Below are 24604 nucleotides of genomic sequence, written 5' to 3'. Positions count from 1 at the left end.
CAATCTTACGGTTTATAATGTCATGAGTTTATACAATGTGCAATAGGCCTAAAAGTTGTGGATCCTGGCCAGATCTCCAATTTGTTATGTTTGTTTGCCAGATTCAATATTATAATGTTTAAAATATTTCTCTCATGAAATTATGTAAATTAGATACAAGCTAATGCCGCACCTTCAATGCTGTTTTTGGTTCTTCTGTGAGGCATTATGGGAATGCTACTATATAAAAGCCAGTTAGAGATGTGCTTCACTACTTACTTACTTACGACTTATGACCGATTCTGCTACTTAATCACTAAGGCGTCACGCCCTGTTATGGTGTGAGCTAGATCGTCTCATAAATTATAATTGTAGAAGCGTACATTGGCACTTAACCCGTCTCATCCTTGACTTCACGGGAGGGTTTCAACGTCGTCGTGATCCAGTGGATTGGTTAGTGGCCAGACCGGCTACCCGTGAGCTTTTGCCTCCAGTTCCATGTGCAGTGGCTGAGCTCTGGTCTCAGTGAGTGTTTGAAGATACTAAACCCGACTGAAGCTGGTACCGGGGAGTCTTTGGCTGTGAGGTAGACACCTGGGAGTGTCTGTCGAACTATGAGAACTAACACATGAAAACCTGAACATGGCAGTGAGATAGATCCCTTTTATTGTTTCGTTGTAACATTGAGAGAAAAGCCTAACTGCGATAATTGTTGGTAAAACGTTACATTAATTGTTTAACATATAATTTTGATTAAATGTTTATAGTTCAATCAAAACTTTGTCTATGTCATTGTTGTCATCCACTCAATGGTTACTGGGTGAAAAATATTAAAGAACCGGAAAGTAACGATTACAATTCTTTACAATGTCAGTTGATCGCTGAATGCGAACCTTGTTTTTCTGCAAAGCACGCCAGCCACAGTGGAGCCAGGCATGTGGTTACTGCATGATGGTGCTACCACACATTTTTCCTGCAAGGTGCGTAATCAACTCGATGTTACATATCCAAGAAGATGGATTGGACACACATGACCCGTTGCTTGGCCTCCACGTTCACAGGATCTCAATCCGTAAATGGTTTCCTATAGGGTCCCTCAAATCACTCACTTATGCGATGCCTGTGGACACACCAGAGGATCTCATAGAGCGGATTGTCATAGCTGGCAGACATCAAAAGCATACCTGGTATCTTCGAGCGTATCTAGGAAACGTTTTTACATCGTTGTATACTGTACTATAACGTCAGCAGCCGCCACTTCCAACAACTCTTGTAATAATTAATCAAATAAATCTATTTGTAGTTATTGTTGTACCTTTTGTTGTTTCAACATTGAAACCTGCATGCGTTTTTTGCAATTTTCACCCTCTCAACATGGTTTTTGTGACGCCATGTTCCATAGCAATTTTTGTTCTCCTTGATGACTACCAACAATTCTCTGAGCTTGTCGGTCCATTAAGAGAACACCCTGTATATGTATATTAACGACTTATTCTGTACGTAATTAAATAACACTTGATTAGTCAAAAAATATCAAGTGGTATCATAAATCATAATCATAATCTTCTATATGAAAAAAAAAAATCCAAAAAACATGAATTCCAACTTACAGAGAAACTTTTTTCAAATTCCGCAACAGCATCAGTAATGCTTGCTGTAGGATAACAACTAAACCTACAAATGCGAGAAAGAAAAGGTGAAATTGTCATCGTATTTTTATTTTGATACTCATTTTGCATCACAATTTGTTACTGGCTAATGTATTTTACAATAATTTAAAAAAATGTATGGAAGAGACTTGCCAGTATCTTGAACATATGGTACATAAACTGAAGAGCCAAAAAAACTTGTACAGGCATGCGTATGCAAATAAAGAGATATGGAACCAATCAGAGTATGGCGCTGCGGTCGGCAACGCTTATATAACACAACAAGTGTCTGGCATAGTTGTTAGATCAGTTACTGCTGCTACAATGGCAGGTTATCGGGATTTAAGTGAGTTTGAACGTGGTGTTATAGTCGGCGCACGAGAGATGGGACATAGCATCTACGAAGTAGCGATGAAATTTGGATTTTCATGTATGACCATTTCACGAGTGTACCGTGAATATTGGGAATCCGGGGAAAAATTAAATCTACGACATCGTTGCTGCCAGAAAAAGATCATGCAAGAATGGGACCAACGACGACTGACGAGAATCATTAAACGTGACAGACGTGCAACCCTTCCGCAAATTGCTGCAGATTTCAATGCTGGGCCATCAACAAGTGTCAGCATGCGAATTATTCAATGAAACATCGATATGGGCTTTCGGAGCCGAAGGCTCACTCACGTACCCTTCACGACACAAAGCTTTACGCCTCGCCTGGGCCCGACAACACCGACATTGGACTGTTGAGGACTGGAAACACGTTGCCTGGTCCGACGAGTCTCGATTCCAATTGCTTCGAGCTCATGGACGTGTACGGGTATGGAGACAATCTCATGAATCCATGGACCCTACATGTCAACAGGGGACTGTTCAAGCTGATGGAGGCTCTGTGATGGTATGGGGCATGTGCAGTTGGCGTGATATGGGACCCCTGATACGTCTAGATATGACTCTGACAGGTGACAGGTACGTAAGCATCCTGTCTGATCACCTGCACCCATTCATGTCCATTGTGCATTCAGACGGACTTGGACAATTTCAGCCGGACAATGAGACACCCCACACGTCCAGAATTGCTACGAAGTGGCTCCAGGAACACTATTCTGACTTTAGACACTTCCGCTGGCCACTTAAATCCCCAGACATGAACATTATTAAACATATCTGGGATGCCTTGCAACGTGCTGTTCATCAGAAGAGATCTCCACCCCCTCTTACTCCTAGGGATTTATGGACAGCCCTGCAGGATTCATGGTGCCAATTACCTCCAGCACTACTTCAGACATTAGTCTAGTTCATGCCACATCGTGTTGCGGCACTTCTGCATGCTCGCGGGGGCCCTACACGATATTAGGCAGGTTAACCAGTTTTTTTGGCTCTTCAGTGTATTAAGACAACACCAACAAATAAGGCAAATACACGAAAAACATGAAGAAAAAAAATCCTAATGCATTTTGACACCAATGGGTGTAGTCTTCAAATGTTTGGAAAAATATTTAACTACTAATCATTCTGACTGAATTTTCCACTTGGTTTGAATACCAAATCTTAATGCTCGGTTGCAAAGCATAACAAATATGTCTATTCGCTTCAAACGTCATGGCCAGAAAGAATATTTTTTCTCTGAAGACAACACCCATGTTAAAATTCATACAGATTTTTTTTGTGTTTTTCGTGTATTTGCCTTATTTGTTGGTGTCTTCATAATATTCTTGGGCAAAGTTGATGAACTTTGAAATCAGCATATTTTAAAAGGAGAAACATTTGTATATTCTCATGCTGTCTTCAGTTCCGTCCATCACGTTACTGATGTACCACTTTTTAAAGGATTTGATGTTTTCAGAGGAAACAGAATTGACATATTTCATTGACCAATGACATATTTCATTAAGGCAAAACTTTATGTTGTTTCTTTATCTTCAGAATTCATCCATTTGGTCTATAAATTCCTTGAATAATCTGTAAAAGGCTTGTCGATGCTCCCATCTAAAGGCTGTAAAATTGATGTTAGTCCACAAGGTATCAAAACCAGCGAGGTTTGTTATTTTTGCTTTGGCTTAAATATCTTTTGTCGGGTTTGAACATAGCTAAAAAAAATCACTACTAACTACACATCTATAGCTACAAAAATTACTCTACTGATTAGTGATGCCAAAAGTAGTCCAATGACGTCACAGATCTTTAAGCTAGTTCTTCAGAGGCCATATAAATGATTTGGTAAAAAGGGGGAATCAATATTTTCTCCACAAAAACTGATCCCTGTATATATACAGGGTGATTATAAAAAAACTATCCAGACATATGGGCCCCTAACTATCATACCATTCACAGAAACTGAATGAAATTTTGGCATAAGATATTTTGAGGTATGCGCTCAAGAATGATATGGAAAACAAGTGTCACTCTAACAGTTACGGTTACAGTGAGAAAATTTCGAAAATATCAAATGGCAACACCAAGTTTTTTGTATTGGAATGCGATCTCCATTGTGAAAAACCCTAAATAGCGTTCGAACGGCAACTGTAGCATGAAAATCACCGGCGGTAGATAGGCTAAAAGTGAGGACAACCAATAAGGACAGAGAAGCAGCATAAAATAAAGCATTTTATTGTGTTTCATAAATTTTCCCCATGACCTCCTTCACACACGATGACACTTTGCATGCGGCAGATGGTGGATAGCACTGCAGCACGTACCATGGCAATAGGAATCTCTTGAATCGCAGTTCTGATGGCATCTTTCAAATCAGATGCAGTTTGCGGACGAAACTGATACACTTTGGATTTCAGATATCCCCACAGCCAGAAATCCATTGGTGTGAGATCAGGAGACCTTGGTGGCCACAGAAACAGGAAATGACGGGAGATAACTCTGTCACCAAACTGTTGACTTAAGACACGTTTGACTGAAGACCCTACATGTGGAGGAGCACCATCTTGCATCCACACAACTTCAGATAGAGCATTTTGCCGCTGCAATGCGGGAATCGCGTAACGAGTTAACATGTCCAGATAGCGAGCACTCGCTACTGTACATGTTTGCAGATCACCGGCAGTAACCTCTTCAAAAAAGTAAGGGCCGAGGATGAACGTACTCGTTATACCATACCACACAGTCACTTTTTTCTCGTGTAATGGACGTGCAAGCACATCATGTGGATTATTCTCTGCCCAGTGCACACAATTTTTCGAATTCACGTTACCAGTTAACGAGAAATGCGCCTCATCTGTCCACAGAATGCGTAAAGGCCAGCTGCTATCTTCATTGTACCGGATAAGGAATTGATTCGCAAAATCCAGCCATAATTGATAGTCTCCCGCTTCCAACATCTGGACACGCTGGAATCTGCGACAACCCAGCATAATTACCCAGGATTCTGGTCTGGCGAAATCGGTGCAATCGATACACAAAGGAGAGAGACAAATGATTTCAAAGAAATTTCTAGTTTTAACAAAAGTAAATTTATTAATTCTTTAACAATTAAATAAGTTAGGAATAACAGAACTATTTCTCAAATACCGTACATCAATGCAAGTCTGTTGTCTCATCAATCTAGTACAGCTGCAGGGGTTAGGCGATCTTTATCAGATCACACGTGTCATGACGTCATTGACCTTGGAGGAAGGTCACGATCCGAGACGAAACCTCACGTGGCGGGAAGAGCTGCAAACAACAGCCGAGATGACGATCGGAAGCAATGATCGATGGGGAACCATTCATCGACCTTGTTGGAAGGTCACGACCCGAAGTGGGAAGAGCTGCAAACTCGACGATCGGAAGCGCTGCGGAATCATAAGACGGACGGATGAACGATGACAGGAACGACAACGATTGACTAGAGATGTGGCATGATTGGTCCGGAACCAGCCGGCGATGTAATAGCAACAGAGAGACGAATTATTTCATACTTCAGATGACTCACCCAAAGGCGACCACCTTCACATAAAGTGATGTATCTCGAGTTGAACGGCGAGAACGAATGCGGTTAATGCAAAGTGGCGGCGGGAATTTATACCTATAAAAGGAAATACGGAACGATCCAACTCCTGGGACCGACCATCTCAGAAAAATACACATCAGAGCACAGCCAATAGGAAAATACATAGTCTAATTTACATAAATAAATGACAATAGATTTTTTATAGGAACTTTTACAAAAATAAGAATGGCAACAATAAATTAAAATGGCGATGTGATCAAGATCGCACATTTTACCAGAATATGAACAATGAAAATATCAAAGACTAATTGAATTAACCGTGCACGGTTATAAAAGGTAAGATAACAAATTCTATTAAAGATTATACAATTACAACTATATAAACATGTTTCAAAAATAAGAGATAGAGGCAGGTTTGGCAAATTCCCCAAAGGTTCCCAACTATTGTTACAAATCGATACGGAAACAGGTTTAGAACAGAGCGCAGAATCTTGCAGACAGTTGAATTTCGCAGATTCGGAACACGTGAAACACCGCGTGCACTTGCGGGACGAACTGTGCTTATCGTCTGATGAACTTCTGCAACAGCTTCCACGGGAACGGAAGGTCGTCCAGACCGAGGTGGATGGCATGTGCAACCAGTTTCTTAAAATTTATGAATCAAGTCCTGTACAGCTTTGACAGTGCACGGCCTCGCCATAATCCGTAATTTCTGCGGTAAACACGCAATGTCTCTGCGGCATTTTGTCCATTCAGGTAATAAATCTTTACGATTTCCCCACGTTCTTTCCCTGAAAGCGGCATCTTGTTCGGAATGGCAGAAAGCAACATACGTGGCTCGCATTTCGCAGTGCCTTTTCTTTCACCTAGAGTGACGACGTCAGTCATGACTGTCTTACGTAGAACCCAAAATTTGCATTTCTTGGTTTCTTCTTCTCGTTTTGTGGAGGACTAATCAGGCTGGGATCTCAGCTGAAGAAACGGTGTGACGAATGAAACGCACATTAATGCTCTGGTGCCAGGCAAAGTCCTTTTTACTTTTTCCTTGCCTAGCTCCGGGGATTTTCGTGCTACAGGTGCCATTTCAACGCTATTTAGTGTTTTTCAGTATGGAGATCGCATTCCAATACAAAAAAACTTGGTGTTGCCATTTGATATTTTCAAAATTTTCTCACTGTAACCGTAACTGTTAAGAGTGACACTGTTGTTTTCCATATCATTCTTGAGCGCATACATCAAAATACCTTATGCCAAAATTTCATTCAGTTTTCATTTCATTGGCCTATGTGATTACGAAGTGGAAGGTGAGCTGTGATTGTCGGAATTTACCCCGAGTCGGCAGACCAACGAAACTTGGAGATAGAGACCGACGGGTGCTGTCCAGAGAAATTCGGAAGAACCGCACCCAACCGATGGCCTTCATCCGCGAGGAGTTTCAACAGGCATCCGGGAGTATTGTTTCAATGAATACCATCCATAAGGAAGCACATCTGATTGGTTTTCATGGTCGTACTGCTGCCCATAAGCCTTTGATCACAAAGTCCAACCGCGTTGCTCGGTTAATGTGGCGCAAAGCACATCGAAATTGGACCGTAGATCAGTGGAAACGGGTTCTTTGGAGCGACGAATCAAGGTTCACCCTCTACCGTTCGGATGGCAGGGTCTGGGTCTGGCGTCTGCCTGGAGAACGTCTCCTGCCAGAATGCATTGTGCCAACAGTCAAGTTCGGCGGAGGTGGAATTATGGTCTGGGGGTGTTTCTCCTGGTATGGACTGGGACCCTTGGTCCCCATTCATGGTAAGCTCAACGCCGATGCCTACTGCACTATTTTGGATGACAATGTGCTTCCTACGTTGTGGCAGTTTTACGGGGTGGACCCCTGTTCCTTCCAGGACAACAATGCCAGCTGTCATACTGCGAGGTTAACCAAGGCTTGGTATGGTGCCAATGGGGTTCATCGAATGGACTGGCCTGCCCAGAGCCCAGACCTGAACCATATCGAGAACCTCTGGGACGAGTTGGATCGTCGAATTAAGGGGTGCCCTACTCGTCCGAAATCGGTGAAGGAACTGACATGTCTTTTCCAAGCCGAGTGGAAGAAAATACCACTAGCCGTCACACAAGGACTTGTGGAAAGTATGCCCCGGAGGGTTCACGCTGTCCCGGAGGGTTGACGGACTCGCGTTGCGAGGATCCGGGTTCGAACCCCACAGTGGTGGTCGGCTGAAGTTGGTTTTCTGTGGTTCCCAACTTCAAGGCGCAAATGCGAGCCGATCTCCCCGTTAAAAAGTCTTGCCACAGAGAGCAACAGTCCTACAACGATAAATAATTCAATCATAACACTTCACTCATAGTTAGAAAAACTGGTGGCAGATGGCAGCACTACACATAACAAGCATTAGAGAGATACAAAAAACTTCACGTCAGGTTTCACTACACGTACACGCACATTCCTGCATGTACCGATTCGTTGGGGGTTTCGCGGGGGGGGGGGGTGCATGTGTGGTGTAGCAGCAGTAGTAGGTAGGGCCTCCAAAAAATTGCTCGGGTATCCATGATGTTCTTAAGTCAGCCACCTCGTTGGGCAATTTGCCTGTTGTGGCGTAGTATTTGTATTTGTAATTGCCTCTCGTGGAGGCTCTACCAACTATTGATTTTGAATAAAGTTAGTTTTTCTTTTCTATCACAGGTGTCCAAATACTTATTGGTAGATAGTGTGTATATATATATATATATAAGCTAACCCCTTCCCCTCTAAATTAAGGAACAAATTTTCCAACAAAAAACTCACTTTTTACACAAATATATACAGTGGATTTTTTTAACGATCACACTCTAGCTCCACAAAATACACAATTCAAAATAATTATATTTTTCCCCCATTCTCTTCTCATTCAAAACAAAATCAAATGATACCCTTCAATTATGAAATAAGTTCAAGCATTTCCCTATATAGTTTCCATATTTTCAGTAATATTACTCCATGCATAAAGGGGAAAAAATACATACATAGCTGTGTGTGTGTCTGTCACAGGGATATAACACAATTTAAACACAAGGTGTGGATCACATGAAAGTTTTTCTGATATATATTGATTCATAGTCTGAACAGCTTCTCATTTCCTTTATTAGATTGACGGTTCATGCTCTTTTCAATTGAGCATACCAACAGTTTATAAAGATAAAATTTTCTCAGCTCATTATACATTGGGAAAGAGATACCATACTCTGGTTGTTATGCCAATGCAAATCTTATGGGGAAAAGTTAGGTGCCTCCTGTGGGAATCAAACCTGGGTCCCTTGCAAACAGGATGAATGCACTTCATATTGCCACAACCAGAAAAATCTTTCCTGATATAGCAACAATTCTTAAAATTTTTGACTTGCTCAGTCTCGATAAAATCAATTTCCATGGTGGAGCCCCTTAGACTATAAAATCATTACATAAAACATTACCCATTTTAATTTCAATTTATATAAATAATGCAGGTATGAAGAAATTAATACCAAAGGTGAAGGGCAAATGATCTTCTCCAATCAAGATTCTCACAACAGTTGATCTCAGTCGTTGGCGTTTTCCATACCATACAACCAGCAAGAAGGCAATACAGTTTCAGACGTTGACTTTTAATGAGTTTATAAGCCTAAAAAAAATACATGAAAAATATTCTAAAATAAACACAAATACCGTATATACTCGTGTATAAGCCAACTCGTATATAAGCCGACCCCCCCCCCTTCAGGACCACCAAAACCGCAATAAATTGAAAACCCGTGTATAAGCCGACCCCCAAAAAATCCGCGCATTTTAGAGAAAAAAATTCTTATATTTTCATGCAAAATGAACAGTTTACGGAAATTTACGATAGAAAATGATTCAAACTTTTTAATCCGTTTCTTCTGAGTCTCCAAGCTCATGTAATCCATTAGATCATTATGGGGGTGCTGCATCTTCGTTTTCATCCTCATCTGGGCTGTCATCTCCATTGTCACTTTCAAAGAGGATATCATCTTCAGTTCCATCCATCGCATTGCTGATGCAACACTTTTTGAAGGATCGGATGATAATTTCAGTGGAAACAGAATTCCACGGCACGTGTACCCATTGGCACACTAGGCCAATGTCAGGTGTCTTCAAGGCACCACTTTTTGTAGTATATCATCGGAACTTGTCTATTCGATCCACAAATTCCTCAAATAGTCTTTCAGAGGCTTGTTGATGCTCACATCTAAAGGCTGTACAATAGACATTAGCCCACCTGGTATTAAAGCGAATGATATTGTCGATTTCTTTGCCTCGGCTTTGACATTATTAGTTCTGTGGGGTTTGAACATATCTCATACCAATAATGCCGCCTACAAAAGTGACTACTGATTGCGGGGGGTCGATATTTTGTCATCAAAAACTGACCCGAGTATAAGCCGACCCCCCCCCCCCCACTTGAGAAACTCATTTTTCCACACAAAAAAACTCGGCTTATACACGAGTATATACAGTAACTTTTTAATTTAAAGAAAAACCTTGAAACTGAATAGCAAGATAAAAATTACTGTGGTAAAAACCTGTATTTTAAAACTCATTTCCACTTACTATTAATTCATTTGTATGAGATGTGTTCAAAAACAGAATTTAGAGTAATATCATAATAATCAATAAATATAGGTACATCAAAAAAAATTATCCAAAGTAGTTTCTCTCTGATGATATGCAATGGTCCCCATCCTTCAATCTCCCTTTCAAAACATGTAGAGAAAGCTTCTTCTAAAAACTTGTCAATGAACCCTGCACAACTGAAATTTCTAGCAGTTCGCGACACTTTCAAGCATCCATGAGAGAATTAGTTGTTTCAGTTGTGCTGGGTTTGCTGAGGCAGCAGCCAAAAAAAGCCTTTTCCCTACTTGCTTTGAAAAGTGGATTGAACAATATCAGCTGAGGGAAGCTACTTCAGGGGTGGGAAGTGACTAAGTCCATTTCGGAGCAGCTTTGGAGCAGCAAAATATGGGATTTAGAGCAGATATTTATAAATTCGAGCAGTAAAATTAACAACAATATTATCGTTAACCCTAAACCCTTTTCAAAATAAAACTGCACTGTCTTTTGTTATCAAACATCTTTTCGTCAGCTTGATTTTTGTTTTTGGTGCTTTAGGCTTTCGACACCTTGTTTGAAAGAGTGGCTGTCATAAAATTTTTTTGCACCAGTCTATTTAAGATGATTTTTGCTTACTGAGGGCACTATTTGCTGCCTTGAACAGCAGCACTTCAAATGAGCTAAAACAATTTTTATAAGTTTTAAATTTTTTTATACTTGGAAAGAAATTTTTGCAAAATGGGAGAGAATTTCGGAAGAATCATTGCCGATTTAACGCGCGTTATTTGGCGATATTGACGATTTAGCAATCGTTATTCCTCACATTGCCGATTTAACGAGCGTTATTTGGCAATATTGGTGATTCAATGCTCGTTATTCTGCAAAGTTTCTAAACTAACATTCGTAATTCGGCGAACATGCGCTTTTTACTCCCGGAATGAAAATTTTTTTCACGAAACATCGGGATTTAACACAATGACAATCGACTACAGTAATTTCTGCTGCTTCCAGTGACAACTTTTTTTTTAAATGGAAACACTCGAATTTGCACTTTAAAGCTGAAAGGCATTGCAAACCATCTTCAGTTCCACGATCACGGACAATATCGGGGTTTTGCGATGGAAAGCCCGATCCGGGACCGATAGTTTAAGTATAGTGGAATAAAACACGCTCTTCTCGTAAAGAAACGTTTCGTGGCTAGCAGGAACAAAAGTTCTTTGGCGTCCTTTCCGAAATTTCGGGCATACTGAAGAGAAATTTGCTATTTGGCGCAGAAAAATGCGAAAATACGCTATTGGAGCAGGATGGCGCAAGATATTAATTTTGGCGCAGTGCAGCACAATTGACGCAGAGTTCCCACCCCTGCTACTTGGAAAAATAAATTTTTTTTTTTGCTGTACCCATATTTATTGATTTTTTTTATGATTTTACTCAGAGTTCTTATGGAACACACCTTCTGATTTCATGAGAAGGTTAGAAGTTTCATCAAGGTGGTTTCTGTTATATGAAAAAAAAGTACTACAAAGTTCTAAAGATGCAGAACATTTTAGCAGACCTCAGGCAAAATAAGTGTTGGCATTGATAATATGGAAAAAAAATGTGTTAAATAAACTGAAGAGCCAAAAAAACTTGTACAGGCATGCGTATGCAAATAAAGAGATATGGAACCAATCAGAGTATGGCGCTGCGGTCGGCAACGCTTATATAACACAACAAGTGTCTGGCATAGTTGTTAGATCAGTTACTGCTGCTACAATGGCAGGTTATCGGGATTTAAGTGAGTTTGAACGTGGTGTTATAGTCGGCGCACGAGAGATGGGACATAGCATCTACGAAGTAGCGATGAAATTTGGATTTTCATGTATGACCATTTCACGAGTGTACCGTGAATATTGGGAATCCGGGAAAAAATTAAATCTACGACATCGTTGCTGCCAGAAAAAGATCATGCAAGAATGGGACCAACGACGACTGACGAGAATCATTAAACGTGACAGACGTGCAACCCTTCCGCAAATTGCTGCAGATTTCAATGCTGGGCCATCAACAAGTGTCAGCATGCGAATTATTCAATGAAACATCGATATGGGCTTTCGGAGCCGAAGGCTCACTCACGTACCCTTCACGACACAAAGCTTTACGCCTCGCCTGGGCCCGACAACACCGACATTGGACTGTTGAGGACTGGAAACACGTTGCCTGGTCCGACGAGTCTCGATTCCAATTGCTTCGAGCTCATGGACGTGTACGGGTATGGAGACAATCTCATGAATCCATGGACCCTACATGTCAACAGGGGACTGTTCAAGCTGGTGGAGGCTCTGTGATGGTATGGGGCATGTGCAGTTGGCGTGATATGGGACCCCTGATACGTCTAGATATGACTCTGACAGGTGACAGGTACGTAAGCATCCTGTCTGATCACCTGCACCCATTCATGTCCATTGTGCATTCAGACGGACTTGGACAATTTCAGCCGGACAATGCGCTCACACGTCCAGAATTGCTACGAAGTGGCTCCAGGAACACTATTCTGACTTTAGACACTTCCGCTGGCCACTTAAATCCCCAGACATGAACATTATTAAACATATCTGGGATGCCTTGCAACGTGCTGTTCATCAGAAGAGATCTCCACCCCCTCTTACTCCTAGGGATTTATGGACAGCCCTGCAGGATTCATGGTGCCAATTACCTCCAGCACTACTTCAGACATTAGTCTAGTTCATGCCACATCGTGTTGCGGCACTTCTGCATGCTAGCGGGGGCCCTACACGATATTAGGCAGGTGTACCAGTTTTTCTGGCTCTTCAGTGTATAAACATTTTTCTCAAGCATTTGAATGCTGTGTAACTCCAAAGTCTAAAAAAATAATTCTTCTGAATAAGAGTTTAAAAAAAATCTGTCTGGATTTAAAAAAAATTTACATCAAAATGCAATACTTACTCCTGACGACTCCCAACTTCTGAGCTGTTTTATGATCTGTTGCCTCAGAATAAAATTTCCTTCAGATTGTGAAAGTAATGTTGCTAGACCATGGTCATGTGACTCTTGTGCAAGTGAAACTGCTTCAGATATCTGTCGTCCAGTCAGGTAACTGAACATGGTTGACAAACAATCTGATGACTATAAAAAGAAATGTTTTTATCATGCTTCATGCGAGCAAAGCTTAATCATGAATAAAATTAAACACTATAGTCCTCCAACCGCAAGATAAGACTTGGCAATGTTATGTACTGTCATGTCAAATGATTTTATTCAACTTTTTAGTGTGAAAACGATTGCACATCGAGAATAGCTCGTCAGCTACTGAGCTTTCATGTTTGGCTTGTACTTCTAGAAAATAATAGGATTGCCAGACCTGACGTGATGTGCCGTAGCCAAGTTTCATCTCGTGGTTGGAGGACTATAGACATGACATTACTGCAAAATCTGAAATTAACTATGAGGAGTAACCTGAAATCGAGTAAGAGTTTTAAAAAAAAAAAAAAAAAAAAAAATGTAAGTAAAACAATCTCATCTTAATATATACAGCTTCCTCTTCAACTCAGGGTTCATACAAAATTTCCAAAATAAAAATTAAGGAATTTTTAAGCACTTTCATGGAGTCATGGCAAACTTCAGAACTTACAAATTTTACAGGAAAAAAAGTTGGGGAGGGGGGACATATGCAAATGTATTTTAAATCCGCCACAAAAATTTTCACTAGTTTAGAAATCATAACTTTTGATTTTTTGCCCAGCATTATAAAAATTCATAAAGTAATCAATCCACATACAGATAATCCATACTTTTCTGTTGTCACCAAAGTGTTTAAACCTTCAAGTTTTGGTCAAAAATAAAATATAACACACACACATTTGATTAACATTTTGGTTAAAATAGTTATAACAGCGTCACATTCTTTATTTCAATTGAATTGTCAACTTTTTTGACAGTACAACAAACTTCTTTTACTGTTTATCTAAGCATATCATAAGTGGGCGAGGCCATTGGAGTCCGACCAATCAGGTGCCGTCTTAGCTGCAACGGTCGTCGGTAGAGCATTTCCCACCCGCTATAAGGTTGCCATGAAATCCCTATAAATAAATCGCCCATGCGCGACACCTCTTTCCTTTTTCTCCCTTTTTTCATCATCGACCTCTGCAGGAAGTGTGCCAGGGTGAGGAAAAAGTAATGCATTTTTTTTAGAAACAGCTAAGAGGATTTTAAGGTGTTTTAAGGGTCCCTGAAAAGGGAAATGAAAATTAAGGAGTTTTAAGCACTGTACGAACCTTCTGTCTCTCTAAGCATTGATGAAATACCTTGTCCCTGTAACTTATAACCTGGCAATCAACTCCCTTAATTTTAGTCAATAGACAGACTTAGACATTTTGCAAAGTTGATTATTTCCCTAGACCCCCCCATACTTTGCACCTACTGAAAATTGGGAGGAAGACCATTTCATTAAAAAAAGATATTTTACAAGGGGGGGGGGGTTTAGTGATGTCTACTATACCATAGAAGGGATTAAACATCTCCCCTCCAGAGTAGAATGTTTTAAATTGTTTAGCAACCAGCCCTGAGCTAAATGAAAATGTCACGATGGGCCTTAAAATAAATATTTTCTGTGTAGAAATATTAATGGATCTTTCTTAGAAATTCTAAGATTGTTCTATAATGTACATCACAGTTTTTGGTATATCTTTGGGGCAGCGCTTCTGCCTTACACACAAGAACATTTATACCACCATTCTTAAAGCTTGAAAAACATCCTTTCAGTATAATTCTGTTATAGCTTTTTTTTTTAATGTCACCTGTTGTCTTGTCATGTTGGTCTAGCATTTGTTCCCCACGAAAACCAAAAATATAGTAATCTGGGGGTTTAGTTTCAGGTTTGTTTTATTGCCTGTAACTACTCATCGGAAAATCATTTTCTTCATTTTGATATCTCTGAAGAAGGTCTTGGCAGATGAGGTTTCCCTAAACGGCCCAGTTCAAACCCAGGTTCTTGCAATTTGAGTCTGCCACAATGACCACAAGACTGCACAGCAGCTATATATATATGTAGTGGGTTCGATCAAAATTACTTAACAGTCTGAGTGCATATCTAGTTGTGCATGAATTTTTAGTTCAACAAAAATAAACATGGTAACAAAGATGAACAATCATCCTCTGTCTTATTTAACTATTTCCACGGTCCCCTCCCCAACGAACCTGTATGCTCTTACCCTTTTTGGAATAGGGTTACTTTTTATAAAACTTTGTATTGTTTGCAGCCTGAAAACAATCTAAAAATTGTCAAGGTGAGATCAAATGAAACATTGCTACCTTGACATTTCCCCTAAGCCAAAATGTTTTTCTATCCCCTTCGGGTGTCAAGCTATCGAGGTTCCACAGTACAATCAGAGAATTGGAGAGGAAAAACTTACATTAAATGTGGTATTATTTATTTCACTGAGAACTTTGTCTTTTGTTGTCTTAATCAACCAGTCCGATAATGCTTCTTTACGTGCCATCTGACGAACATATGGGGAAACCTCTGCAATATAATTTTATAATCATTTTTTTTTTCAATTTAACAAAACCAAACTTAAATGAAATTTTTCTACTTCTATAGAACAGGAAAAAAATATTTTTTAAAATGTAATACTAAACTATCTTCACATACAAATTGCATTGATTACTACAAGATGAAAATTTTTTAATTTAATAAGAAATTACTAGAACTTATGTAAGTTTTTACTTGAAAAAAAAAATTACCTTCATTTGGATCAAGCCCTCGTATTTTACCCCACAAAGCAATGCACAACTCCCATACATGATTGCACTGACTAAGAAAAGGGCCATCAAAATGTGAACCACCTGCTGAACAAAAATGTACTATATAATTATTTTGCATACCAGGGTTGTTTGGTTTAAACCAAAACTTGCACTAAATCTAAACTGCACTAAGTATTTTCAGTGCATTACTATGTGGCACAAGGGTTCCCCTGATTAAAAACAGAGGAATTATTTTTTATGTAAAGCCTTGAATTCTATGCCCTAATTGCAGATTAAAAATAATATAGATGTTGTAACATAAATATCATTGGGCTTTCAACTTTATTTTTTGTATTAAAATTTTGCATTTGCTTATTTTTTTTACCGAAACTCACTTAATCTGAAATAATAAAAATGAGTAAATTATTAAGCAACATCATGCAAGTCAGAAACACATCCATTAATTATGCAAGAAACAATCTTGCTCAATGGATTTTCTTAAAATTTAGTTGATGCTAAATGGCCTTTTGGTTGCGCGTCGAGTGAATTGAGATGTCTGCATCATATGTGTGATACTAAGTTGCCACCACTCATTCACTTTAATGTGGAGGTGGGGGCTCATGAATAAAAGCACTTTTCTCTATAAAAAAAAATTTAATCTATGAAGTTAATTTGGCTCAATGACCTTTCACGTTACATAAACAGATTTTTAATTTGTATTTTTTGCTTGTAGTTCATTTGTAGATTATTCATTGATGCTTAATTAAATTTGAGCAAGTAGGAGAAAAAAGGTGAAATGAAAATATGCATTCTTAATGATTAACAAGATTTGTTTTAATTAATGTCAGTTAATTTTAATAAAAATCAGATTTGCATCAATTTTTTTTTAAATCATGATTTTTTCATACCCTGAAAAACAGCAAATGACAGAAATTAATGCTAGATGTAGGTATACCAGCATTTTTAATTTTTGATGTAATAGGTGTACCATATGTACTCATGTATAAGCTGACTCTCTGTCCCAAGTGGTTCTGAAGTGGTTTTTCATCAAAAATTGATTTGCATATAAACAGAACTGCCTCCTCCCCATTATAGACACAAATTTTTGAATAATAAGACTTGGCTTATACAGAAGTATATAAGGTATGTTTTTGGGGCCTAATTTCATCAGCGTCCTTCTATCTTTTACTATAATATTACTACTTCAATTTTTGGCTACAGTGCCCAAAGCAGAATGTTTTGCTAGCAGGTATCTCAGTAACACGAAAATTCAAGCATGTGTCCATTTCATTTCCAATACAGAAGACAGACGGCAGCTTCTCTTGAACATGAAACACAAAATTCTGCCATCATAAATATGTTAGAGTCACACATTCAATTTCCCAGAGGAATGTTTACAAAGGTGCATGTATGGTTAGTATGTGGCTCTAATCTTTTATTTGAAACCTATGTGATTATTAACAACATTTAAAGAATATACCAAAAAAAAAGTGCTTTAAAAATTTATCCCTCACCTGAGCTTTTAAGACATTGTAAACTACTGAACTTTAGAAATTCAAAAAATCTTTTACAAAATACAAAATGCTAATAATATTTTCCACATTAACAGTCAAACTCACCAAACTTATTCATCTGCTTTTCAGACAAAGTGGCATGCGCATGCAAAGCACTGGTACCAGATTTTGTGACAGTAACTGGTACTCCCTGCTCAAAACTAACTTCAGAGTTTTCAAGTTGAACTTCCAAGGACTGCGTAACACTTTCCTATGACACACACAATAAAACGCTTCATCAATATAATTCTAAACTATAAGAGAAAAAAATACTTGAAAGTGTCTTTTATAAAGATTACCAACAACACAATCCCTACCATAAAAACTAAGGTAGTCTTACTTGACCAAAAAAAAACCTTAATATAAATAAATTTAACTCTCAATAGTTCAAGAACAATTTTTCACTACAAGCCATAATTTATTATTTATTTATACAATATTGGTTGGCTGAGGCCTATACAAGGGAATGTGGAGGTGAAGTTAGAGACGATTGATGTTGCAAAGAAAATCCATATTGTGGGGCACCCTGTCAAAAGCTTTAGAGAAATCCAAGAAAATTACATCCGTTTGGACGTTTTTGTCGATACTACTTGATAAATCATGTATGAAAAGAGAAAAGAGCTAATTGGGTAGTTACTAATCAAGATGGTCGAAAGCTGTGCTGATTTGAGAAAAAGTTTATTGAATCAGTATAAAAGTATGAAAAGTATATTTCAAATTTTTCAATATATTTTATATATAAAAGACCATTTTCTTTATTCATAAGTTTGCATAATGTTAAGTTTTGCAAAATGATAGAAATAAATCACTGCATATATTTTGGTGTACCTTTATAAAACGGAAACCTTATAATTAGAACTGAAAATAATTTCAGTCTTTTGATGTTCTGTTTTATACAGGTTTCACAGTCATGGTATGCACTCATTGTCAGTAAGCCCTATCCCACCATTTATATTTGATTTTTTCACATGAGTTTTGGACCTTCCTGATGAGCCTTGGGCCAGGATTACACTATAAAAGTCTAATAGAAGATCTTACAAAAATTGAAAAAAAAATAAAAAAATCAACCAATAAACATATTGGCTACATTCGAGTGAATGTATCCAATAGGTAGGCTTATTGGTTGTTTTTTTCAAATTTTGTAAAAGATATTTTATCCAACTTTCATAGTGTAATCTCAGTCTTAGTGATGATCATGAGTGCATATCATGTGACACTGTAATACGATCTAATTTTTTTCTCTTATATAACTATGTGTTCATGCCAAATTACATTAAAATGTGTCCACCAACATTCAAAAATTTGGCAAAATATATATTTTAATAATTCTGAGTGCCAGTGCACATATAAAAAATCCTCAACCTCTATTCAACCAAAACAAATTAAAATTTATTACATAATAATGACTGAAGTACCTTGACAAGATCATCTACAGGGTAGTCAGCAAGAACTTCCACTTTTGATGATGTCAAAGTGAAGAGCTTGTATCCCTGAAGATTGATTGGACTTGGTATTGAGAATGATGAAAATATGGAAAGGTCTTTCACAGCTGGAATGTTATTGATAAATGTTCAGGTACAGAAATAATTTAAATATAGTCAGGATTAAGTGAAATAACAAAGAAACAAATCGCCAACTAGAGGTCTAAAAAAATAATTTTAAATATAATTAACAGCATTTTAATCATTTTTCCATGCAAACATCAATTAGTTTGTCCTAAACTTGAGTACGTTATTACTATTTTGGAGACCATACATAGAGAAACAGACTCGGTTGAAGGGAGGGATGCAGAGAAGAGCCATGTGTGGTGCATGCTCTTTTTGGCACATGGGCTTGAACTATGAAGAAAGATTTGATTTTCTGAATATGTTTACATTGGAGGAACACGGGTGGCAGAAGAGAAAGGCGAATAATATGATCCAAGTGTTTAAAAACAGGATGGGCCACGAGTTATAAAAAGACAGTCAATTCAGTGCTTAGACAAGAGACACCAGTATCAATTGGTAAGAAGCAACTCCAGGTTATATGGTGTTGCAGAATATTTTGCAATGGTCCACAACGAACCCCCAGCTAAATGGAAATGTTCCATGGTAAAAGTTTTCAGAGACAGAGAATTGTGTTTTTATACTTAATTTTTTAAATTCTTTAAGATTGTTCTGCAGAAAAACCGATGGCTCTGCGACGTGAGTTGCAGACTTCTGCATATTCTACTTAGAAGGGGGGATAGCCTACCCCTAGGTGTTATGAATTGTACTATAATTGACACATTTAAAAAGAAATACGATGTTCACATTGGGATAAATTGAGATGCTATCCTTACTTGAATAACATTCCAATTTTTTATGGGCAGTGTATATTTTATCGCATAATTATTAGTTTTTCATGATAATTGTCGTTATTTTGGGTAGCTGTTTTTTGATATAATTGACATCCATAATTTTTAAGGGCATCCTTTTTCAGCCACCTCGTTGAGCATTTAACCTGTTGTAGCTTTTGCGTTAAAAACTATTTTCAATCATTCAGACCTACCTTTTTGACTTGGTCCAGTGCCATCGACATTACCAAGGTGCCAAAGTGTACCTTTTGGACCCCAGCCAACTCTGAAACTTCTGCCCTTGAAATATCCTATGTCAGCAATTAAATGCTGCTTGTCAAAAATCAGAGATTTCTTCAGAGGTTTAAGGCCTATCTTTTGACCCATGACATTGGCAGGACGGCGAATCGAAACTGGAGTTTCAAAGTAAGATGCTGTTATTGGTGGTGTTGATGGCGCTGCAAAAGACACCATTCGGTCGTCTCTCGCCTCTGCAATTCTGTCCAGCGTGAATGAAGGTGCAAATATTGGAGGCTCTATAATTTAAAAAAGAAATAATGCTGTTATTATATTTGATTTTTTTTTTCAAATTGAAAAATTAATTAAATAACAGAATCAATAGTATAAAAAGAATTTCACGCATTATTGTAATTGCTACTAACTCCACTGCAATCTATTTTAAAAGTATAACCATCTCAACCTACAAAAGGGTTTGACAAGATAACTAAAACATTGGTTTTGGAGAATAAAATTTTCTACATGTGATTACTAAATTTAAACTGGAGTCTGTGGGGACAATCAGAAGGATGAGCTTATAGGAAATTTTGGTCTAAGTCTGAGGATAACACAAAAAATATCAGGATTTATTTGAATACAAAAGAAAAAAATTGATCCAGAATATATGAGGAATTTGTTTTTTGAATTTGCAAAAACAAAACATTTTCCTATAAGCATCATGAGCCTCTGGGGTCAAGTCACGAACCTAGACTGCCACATTGCATAGCTGCCAACTTTTGAAAATGAAAATTCGGGAGATTTTCGCGCAAACCCGTATTTTATGCTAAAACCACTCCCTAATAAATACAATAGGGATTTTTCCAAATAAAATAGGGATTTTCCAAACATAAAAGTTAAAGCGTAGGGAATAAAATCCCTACTCAAAAACCGAAGTCAAATTAAAATAGGGATTTTACACACGTGGAAGTTAAACCCTTGGGAATAAAATTCCTACGCAAAAAACAAGTGAAATCGGAGGCCAAAACTTCAATGATGTAAAAATAAATATTCAATAGTTCAATCAGAAACGCTGTGAACAAACATTCTGCGCGAATGACCCCAAAATCATCGGAAGATGAAGGAAAACACCGTCAATTTTTGAAGAACACTGACTTTTTGTGACACTTGCTTGATGTTTTTTTTTTCACTTCACGAGTGATGATGGCAGTCTTTCCATGACCGATGTTTATGTCCGTAACACAACTTGTACAAAAAGGAAAAGTCGGCCCTCTTCTGGAACGTTTGATGGAAGGAAATTCATCGGAATAAGTATCTTTAAAATTGATTAAATATGTTTTTGCTTATCAGTATTCATGCTTTGTTATATCGCACGGATGTAACTTCAACAAAAGAAATTTTGACCATATGCGCGTCACTATAATCTTCAATTATTATCCAGGACTATTGGCTGCCAAGCCATTTCCCTGCACAATAAGACAAACAACTTTCTTGTTACCATCAGAGGGTTTGTAAAACTTCTTTAAAAAGGGAATTTCCCCATTTACGACGTGTGACGTCATTTCGAAAGGGAAAAAAAAGAGGCTTCATGCCCCACAAGAAATTCCTTAGGGATTGTTTTCATAAGCGGGGATTTTTTTTAATGAAGTAGGGAATTTTTAGGGACAATTAGGGATTTTTGTGATTTTTGTAAAAATTCGGGAGATTTAAGAACTTTTCGGGAGATCGAGCGATGAAGCTAAAATTCGGGAGACTTGGCAGCTATGACATTGGACAAAATTGGTATTAATTGCTATGCAAGTTTCAGAGGTTCCCTGGTCTAACAAATAGGCCTCCTGATTAGCATTAGTCAGAAGTGATACAATAGGCACAGATGAAGCACTTAAACATGGTTCATACTCTTTGAAAGTAAAAAAAATTCAAGGACTATTCAAGCACTTTTCTAAACAAAAAATTAAAAATTCAAGGGCATTCATATTATGGTTGATAAAAACCATGATTTTTTCAATTGATTGAATTTTTATTTACTCATTTTAATTGAGTTTGAAATGCTAATTTATTTGAGATAATTTTTAAAACAACTATAGTTCTAATTTCAACTTGTAAACAGTATCAAGTTCCAAAGGTCTTGCTTAAAAAAAAAACACATGTAGTCATCCATGTTGGGCATAGTTTCCCAACCTTTTTTGTCCCATCACCCCCTTCTTCAGAAATTTTTTTCTCCCATCGCCCCCCAATGCAATCTAACCCATAGCATCCTATGTTATACCTGTAGTTTCTACCGCCCCCCTGGAACATTCCATCGCCCCCAAGGGGCCGTTAACGCCCACGTTGGGAATCACTGATGTAGGGTAACCATATGATCTGTATTTTCCAGGACATTTCCATATTTTTATGTAAATTTTGTCAATTACTAATTTAAATTTAAAAAAATAAGATTTTTTTATCTTCATTTTTTATTAAAAAATAAAGGTATTTTTTATTAAAAATGTATCTTTATTTCCCGAATTTTCAACAAAGCCATTTGAATTTTTATTCTTTACTGAAATTAAAAATTTAAACTATTTTTCCAACTCTATAAATTATATTATAACTACGACTTCAAATTTGTATTTTTATTTCACATATTAGTCATGTAGCGTTTTTTTCATAGAATTCATTTAAATCCACACTGCTTCAATGCAGTGGTGCTTCATTTTAGGCATTCAGTGATTTTTTGGCAATTTTAACAATAACTGGCAACTTGTGCTTACCTTTCACATAATTATTGATGACAGTTGGTGATTTTGTCGTATTTTTATTCAGGAAATATGGTCAGGCTACATTTATGCGAAAGATTAATATATCAATTCAGTAGTTTAAAATTCAGAGAAACTCCTCTAAGACGGCCACTTAGCGTTCCACAAAAAAATGGTTATTTGAGGAGGTGACCGCCAAATGGTGGTATTATGAAAGGAAAAGCACATTTCAGGGGCATGGGAAAATAACGATTTTCAATGTCACAAAAAAATCTTATGCTCAATTTATTTATTTACTTACTATTATTACTTACAATGCCCACAAAACAGATATATATACTGAGGAACCTCGCTACAATGATTCATCGATATAATAAGTAGTTCTACAACGGTATTTTTTCAAATGTTGTTTGGAACAGCCTATAATCTGTAATGTAAAGAATAAGTTCCATCTTATCATTAATTAAACATTTGTTTTGGCGCATTTTGACCTTATTGGTCCTTGCGCCAATAAACCCGAAATTCAATCCAATAGTCTATAATGTTAAACTTCTCTCGATACAACAATCTCTCTTTAATATGATAAAGACCTCTGTAACAATATTTTTTAGGAAGATTTTGAAATCAAAGCTGAAACTTCCTCATACTTTACCTATTCAGTAAAGCTCATAGACTATATTTGTGTGGTTTACCCTGTCACCCCGGGAGCAAATTTTTGAACTGTCTCACCAGTTAGCAGCAACCATATAGCATTGGCCTTTGTCATCCTATTTACAAATTTTTCCAATGTATGGTAGTGTCATACATGAACAGAAAATCCAATTGATCCGAAAAGGTATTTTTGCTGATGTATAAAGATTACAAGGTTACAAAAAAAGAACTACTAGCTTTGAATGCACTAGGAAGAAAAAACAAAATCTTGTTTTTTTTCTTCTCTTATCTACAAGGAAGTGTCTGTTGACCGCATACAGAGGTGGCTGTGGAATAGGAGTAATTTTTGTATTATGTCTATGGAGTATGTTATCTGTTCCGACGAAAACTGACCGCAAAGGGGGGTGGGGCATCTAGAGGAGTTTTACTGTATTGTGAACAAATATCTTAAACACGTTTTGCAGATAGATTTTACGTAACATCTTTTTAAGCACAGAAGTCCCTCAGGTATGCGTGACCATACGTTCTGTTTTGAACATCGTCTCATAGTTTATCGCTGTTGCTTCACTGATTTTTGTCTAGCAGAATATGGTTTGGGAGGAGGGATTTAGTTGAGGAAACAAAAATTGATGGAAGAAATCCACACACAAAAAAAAAAATTATTCCAGCATTTATAAGCACTTGAAAATAGTTATTACTTTATCAAGGACTTTTTCAAAGACTTGAAAATGAACTTTTTTCAAGGACTGCATGAACCCTGTTAAAAAGTACAACAGCATGGATTGACACCTCAGCATTACTTAATAATCAATGCATATAGGTATCCTGAACAATAAGAAAATACAACCTATGTAAGAAAATAAATATTGCTTTATGAATTAGGATCACAAGACATCCCCCCTCAATCTCAATGTTATTTTAATTGACACCAACAATATTGTACTTTTTTTACCTTGTTCTAGCAAGTGAGTTGACATCATTTGTATCCTTGGTTCTTCAAACATAGATAAAACTTGATTGTCATAAATACTTCCACTCAAAGTAGTGATTGGTTTTCTGATAGGAACTGGTTTCAGATACTGTTCAGAGCTGTTCAATGCAGCAAAATGAGGTATTGGTTCATGGATATCTCCTTCATTCATATCTGATCAAGAAAAAAAATTATTAGATTTTCAGACAAAATAGCTTATTTACTAATTATGCTCATTCA

General features: G+C 37.5%; 1 protein-coding gene across 2 annotated transcripts in view; it reads right to left on the bottom strand.

Moving 5' to 3' along the window:
- The window catches only part of Nup98-96 (nuclear pore complex protein Nup98-96), a 164590-nt gene that overhangs the window by 33501 nt on the left and 106485 nt on the right, over window positions 1-24604 (bottom strand). Inside the window, exons 23-31 of one of the 2 annotated variants that reach the window (XM_089249609.1) lie at window positions 24347-24538; window positions 19987-20307; window positions 18873-19006; window positions 17524-17668; window positions 15905-16006; window positions 15574-15683; window positions 13109-13288; window positions 9079-9215; window positions 1590-1653 (exon numbers count right to left, since the gene is read on the bottom strand). In XM_089249609.1, the coding sequence (XP_089105735.1) occupies window positions 1590-1653; window positions 9079-9215; window positions 13109-13288; window positions 15574-15683; window positions 15905-16006; window positions 17524-17668; window positions 18873-19006; window positions 19987-20307; window positions 24347-24538 (1385 nt within the window). Of the gene's footprint in view, window positions 1-1589; window positions 1654-9078; window positions 9216-13108; window positions 13289-15573; window positions 15684-15904; window positions 16010-17523; window positions 17669-18872; window positions 19007-19986; window positions 20308-24346; window positions 24539-24604 lie in introns of both variants that reach the window. The other variant, XM_089249608.1, reaches the window with a different exon arrangement.

The sequence above is a fragment of the Pholcus phalangioides genome, unplaced genomic scaffold (genome assembly GCF_987345545.1).
Source record: "Pholcus phalangioides strain wild (caught in Gottingen) unplaced genomic scaffold, Ppha-v1.0 ptg000022l_1, whole genome shotgun sequence".
NCBI classification, from domain to species: domain Eukaryota; kingdom Metazoa; phylum Arthropoda; class Arachnida; order Araneae; family Pholcidae; genus Pholcus; species Pholcus phalangioides.
The sequence above is the reverse complement of the archived record's forward strand: the minus strand, read 5'-3'. Positions and strand labels throughout refer to the sequence as shown.